This window comes from Microchirus variegatus (genome assembly GCF_963457635.1).
Source record: "Microchirus variegatus genome assembly, chromosome: 22".
NCBI lineage: Eukaryota > Metazoa > Chordata > Actinopteri > Pleuronectiformes > Soleidae > Microchirus > Microchirus variegatus.
Window position 1 is genome coordinate 2636010 of NC_139823.1, and position 5004 is coordinate 2641013.

Sequence of the window (5004 nt, forward strand, 5' to 3'; positions counted from 1 at the left end):
AGTAGAGGTCTTTGCTCTGCTCCCCTCTTCTCTCATGTCCGCCTCCTCCTCCTCCTCCTCAACCTCCTCTGCTCTTGATTTGTGTTTGTACAGCCGCCTCGCTCTGTTTACCACATCATCAAACGGCTTCTCTCGCTTCCATGGCTCGAGCACCCAGGTTCTGGCCTAATACTCCTGTTATGTCTTTAAGCCTCACTCTCCTCTTCCGCTCACAACATCCACTAATAGCCACTACTATCCATTAAGTCCATTTGAAATCTTTCGTTCCCAGAATTCTATTTCAGACTTTATTCCTCCCTCCCTCCCCCTCTTTTTGGTCAAATGGAGCCATGACTCCAAAGGCAAAATGCCTAGTGAAGTGACCACCCACTGGGCTTTGTCTAACTTCTTGCCCTTACAGACAGAAGGCCTGTGTGTGTGTGTGTGTGTGTGTGTGTGTGTGTGTGTGTGTGTGTGTGTGTGTGTGTGTGTGTGTGTGTGTGTGTGTGTGTGTGACACAGACAGGACAGAGCATGACAGGTGGTGGGAAATCCCAGTGCACATGTATTTAACATACATTTCTTCAAAAATGAAAGTTAAAATAAACCTGAACATTTTTTTTTTTTTTTTGGAAAGTCCAACTCACCTTAGACAGGCGTGTAAATATAACACATTTCCAATTCCACATTTCTGTCTTTCAACACTTTCTTTTCCATTTTCAGTCTCTTTTCGGTCTTTGTGTCAAAATATTATTATTCAGTCCCTTTAAAAAAGGCCCCACATTTTTTAAATGAATATTTCAAAAGAGCAGTGCCATTAAACAAAAATATCTGTGGCCAGAAATGAAGCACATTATTTCCCCCAAGACCATGTTAGCTGATTTATGTGTTTCCATATAGGAGTTACTTGTGTCATTAACATTATATATAATTTATGTGAAACATATTAGGAAAATGAGACTTCAATATCACACAGTAATTACAATTTTTAATTTTTGTGATGACAAATTGATTCCAATCTGGTTTTTCTGTTTAGGAGCATGGATGGATTCGTTTTTAAATTGTATTTATTTTTTAACTCATTAACTGCTTATGTCGCAGACATTTATAAAACATCAATAGATGTAATATTTATCATTATCATTTGATTCCACCAAAAATCAATAACAGATAAAACAGACGATTTTATGAGCAGTCAGGTATATCATTATGCAAATGTGCCATCAGTCTACTGTTATTATTATTAGCTGGACCTGCTCAGTCTTTACTTTACTTGACGTGTCTCTTTGCTGCTTTTGGACCTCTAGTGGTCAGTACGGGAACAACAACCCTCACCCACACTCCAGATGATGTCATCGCTTGAGCAATATTGCCACTTTAAAGAATAAGAAGATTGTAAGTTTCCATTAAACTAAAATTAAACTCTAGCAAGTAACATTTAGGTTATATATTTATATATCTATACATATATTTAGATTAATATAATTATAATGTGTGTGAAACAATGAGCATTGAGAAAAACTTTTTCTAGTGGTGTGGTTATATGGCTGCTATTATAAGACAATTGATCAGTGCATAAAAGGCACTTTATTCTGCCATAACTTTTCAATAGTTTGTCTTGTTGTGTGTTTAAAAACAGAGCTATAAGCTGCATCTTAAGTGTATGTATATGTTTGCAAAGACTATGCTCATTGTCCCTTCCCATGTCTGTTTAGGCTGGACAAGCAAGGAGTCACACAAGGAGTACAGAAAATTCTACTTCCTGTGTCTGTCCATCCAACATCCTGCCACAGAACTGTTCCTTGTCGTCCTCTCTCTCTCCTCCTGCATTTGGCACCTGTTCTCCATGACAACAGCGTCCCATTCAAAGTGAGGTGACACGTTTTAAGCCAATTTGACAGCACCCAGAAAGGTGGCTTCTCCATCCAGGGACACGTTGGCTGTGGGACGGGGGATCAGGATCTCCAAGTGGTCACCGACCTCCAGTTTCACAATACCTGAGACACACAAACACACACACACACACACACACATGGCTTGAGTTTGACTGAGAAGATGCTGTTGGTGTTTCCCAAACAGCTGTGAAACAAAAGCTCACCCCCTGTGTAGCAGGTGTTGTAAGGGTAGTCCATGTTCATGTTCTGGACGCAGCGGAACAGGATCACATACGGAGGCTCGTCGCCCACCACGTTCCTCTTCCTCCGGATCACCACGTGTCCCATTGCAAAAACTTTGTCCATGTAATAGACCTGTGTAAACCCGGGTTGAATCCGTGAGTTTTGTCAGGAAGTGGTATATCATAGCATGCCATGTTGTTTATTATCCATGAATAATTAGCATTTTCTGTTCAAGGCCTGATAACAAACCCATGCTTAGATGGACAGAGGCAATTCTAGAGTCTGTAGGGGCCCTAAGCAAACATTTCTAGGGGGCCCTTCCAACCAGTGTTCATCACCATTATGTTACAAATAATCTGACACCAACGAAAAATGTACAAGCTCAAAATATATTTTTTTCAAAATGAATGAAATACCACGGAAAAACCTTGTAATTAAAAGGTATGTGAAAATATGAATGAAAAGAACAATAAAATACTGTAAATAGCTTTTAAAAACTATATAAACTGAGTAAAACAGATATGCATTACACTGCTAATAATCCTCTTCATTTTCCAACTTGCAGAACGATAACTTCACAGAGGTTAAAGTGAGTTGGGGCCCCTTTAGGGAGGTTTGCTACTGCACATTTCAGTAAAAACAGCCCTCATGCTCCGAGTGTCGGGGCCCCCCTATCGGCTCGGGGCCCCAAGCAGTTGCCTGCCTTGCCTGTTCAGAAGCTGCACCTCTGTAGATGGAGTACACACTTTCTAGCACAAAATGGAAACTTACCCCTCTAACGTGAACCCTAGTGATTGGCAGACAGAGCAGCAGCACCTCCTTGTGGTATAATGATACAATGACAACAAAGAGCCCTCCTCAGCCCTTACCTGACTGTACACAAAGAAGAAGCCCTCCTCTATCACCAGGATGCTGTCACCGTCTGCCTCCAGGGCAGAGCCCCTCCTCAGTCCAGTCAGCCACGGGATACCTGTGTGCGGCTCCAAGTCAAATTCTGATCAAAAATAATAATCATAATAATAATATAAAAAGAATATAATGATACTGAATATGGAACAAAAAACAACCTTGCATGCACATGACTATACTGTGAGTTTATAATGTACACTGTACCTTTTTTGAAGGTTCTCCTGTCGTTGTCCGCCAACAACTGTAGAAAAGGCTGAGGAACTGACGAAGCATAAGACAATGAGTTTAGGGTTTAGAGAGGGTCTGTCTCAAACAAATTATGGACACTGGAACAGGAAATGTGCGATGACGACATGGACTGAAGACCTTAAGTAATCTTAAATATTTAAAATGAAACTGGACACATACGCAAAGGTGCATTATGTAATAAATCTAAAGCAACCTGCCATTAAATCCTCCTAATATGTCACAGAGACTCAGGAATAATGTTCATATAACAAACTGAACTCACCAACAACAACAGTACAGACAAAATATTTGCATTAAACAAATATTTTGCAGACTGCAAATCATGTTTATGTATTGGCATGTGGCGCCGTCTACCAATCATTGCAGTCAGTAGAGTCTCAGCTGCCAAGTTACGTCAGAAAACGAAACCTAAAAGACTCTGTATTATGAATTTATAGTAACCGTTTTTGGCCACATTCTTACATATGGCACCTTTAAACATAAACATACTTCACATCAATATTTTGTTCTTTATTTGTGACGTTGCCTTACCTCGTGTCTCTGTTGGAGCCACCATTCTCTTCCTTCTTGTGTGGGAGGAACCACACTGAGTCTCAGGTCGATGCAGGATCTCTTGGCCGCTTCTCCTTATATTCTCGGGCTTGTATGAACACAACACAGTAATCAAAAAAGCACGGGTCAAATATAGCATCTTGTGGAGTTGCTGCGTTGCTACGCCCCTGAGGACAACTGCCTGCCCACCTGCGCTCCATGCTTGACCTCTTGACCCTCTTGTCTCTTACGAAGGACCTCTGATTTGAGTTCCTCTACCTCAGCTCTGAGAGCCATCAGCTGGTACAGGGACAAGGCTGAGAGAGAGGACGACGTGACGGCAGCTAGCGTCAGCAGGAAAACGGGCCACGACAGCCTCCCTTTACGTGTCCTCTGTCCAGCCCCGGACTTCACACCTGCCATCGAAAGGATCATTTAGTCTCTCAACAGCATGACTGGCCTCTGATGTTCTTGATCAATGAATAATGGATCTTTGTCTGTTATCAAACTTTCTCTAGAGCCTCTATAGCTTTGCCTTAATTCTGTTCTAAAAGCTCCTCCGACTCTTGCTTTTACCCTCCTGTGCCTGGTTCCACTTCAGTCTGAATGACTACGCAGAACTTACTGAGTGTATTTATATATAAAAAAAAAAAAAGCTTCCCCTCCAGTGTTCCAGCTAACCACATTTTGCTTCCTGTCTGACCAGTAACCTTCTAAATGATAAAATGCATCTCGGCTTCTCCACATAATAAAAAGTCAACTGCGATCAAGTGGACACAGGAAATGAAAACAAGTGAAAGCCTGCTAAGAGGGGGAAGGGATTCCAACTACAGCAGTAAAGAGACTTATCATTTGAAGTTAATAATTAGAAGGTCCAAACAAACAGTGAAAGAATTGAGGAAGTGCAAAAAAAAAATGACATGCAACTTATTGGCAAACATTTCTCAGAATACAAGAAGTCAAGTGACATTAAGCTGGGTAAACAAAGCTCTAACATAAAAAAAAATGTAACCCCCCCCCCCAAAAAAACAAAACAAAAGACAAGACAAACACTTTTAATGTATCAATTTATTGCATGTTACAGTACAGAAAATAGAAAGTGAAAATGTGTGCATACAAAAGAAGTTGTCAACATTGTTCTTGAAATAGAAAAGAAATGACTGAAAAATGGAAAAGAATCACTCAAACTGACTGCTTCGTACTAAAGATAAAGATGAGTC

General features: G+C 40.7%; 1 protein-coding gene across 1 annotated transcript; it reads right to left on the reverse strand.

Moving 5' to 3' along the window:
• Positions 1-1862: 1862 nt before the first annotated feature.
• tnfsf13b (TNF superfamily member 13b) lies at positions 1863-4207 on the reverse strand (the record flags this gene model as incomplete). The annotated part of the gene is made up of 6 exons (XM_083908400.1): positions 1863-1975; positions 2077-2227; positions 2965-3089; positions 3209-3265; positions 3785-3893; positions 3995-4207. 6 exons carry the CDS (start codon positions 4205-4207, stop codon positions 1863-1865), a joined length of 768 nt encoding a protein of 255 aa, XP_083764526.1.
• Between the last annotated feature and the right edge of the window lie 797 nt (positions 4208-5004).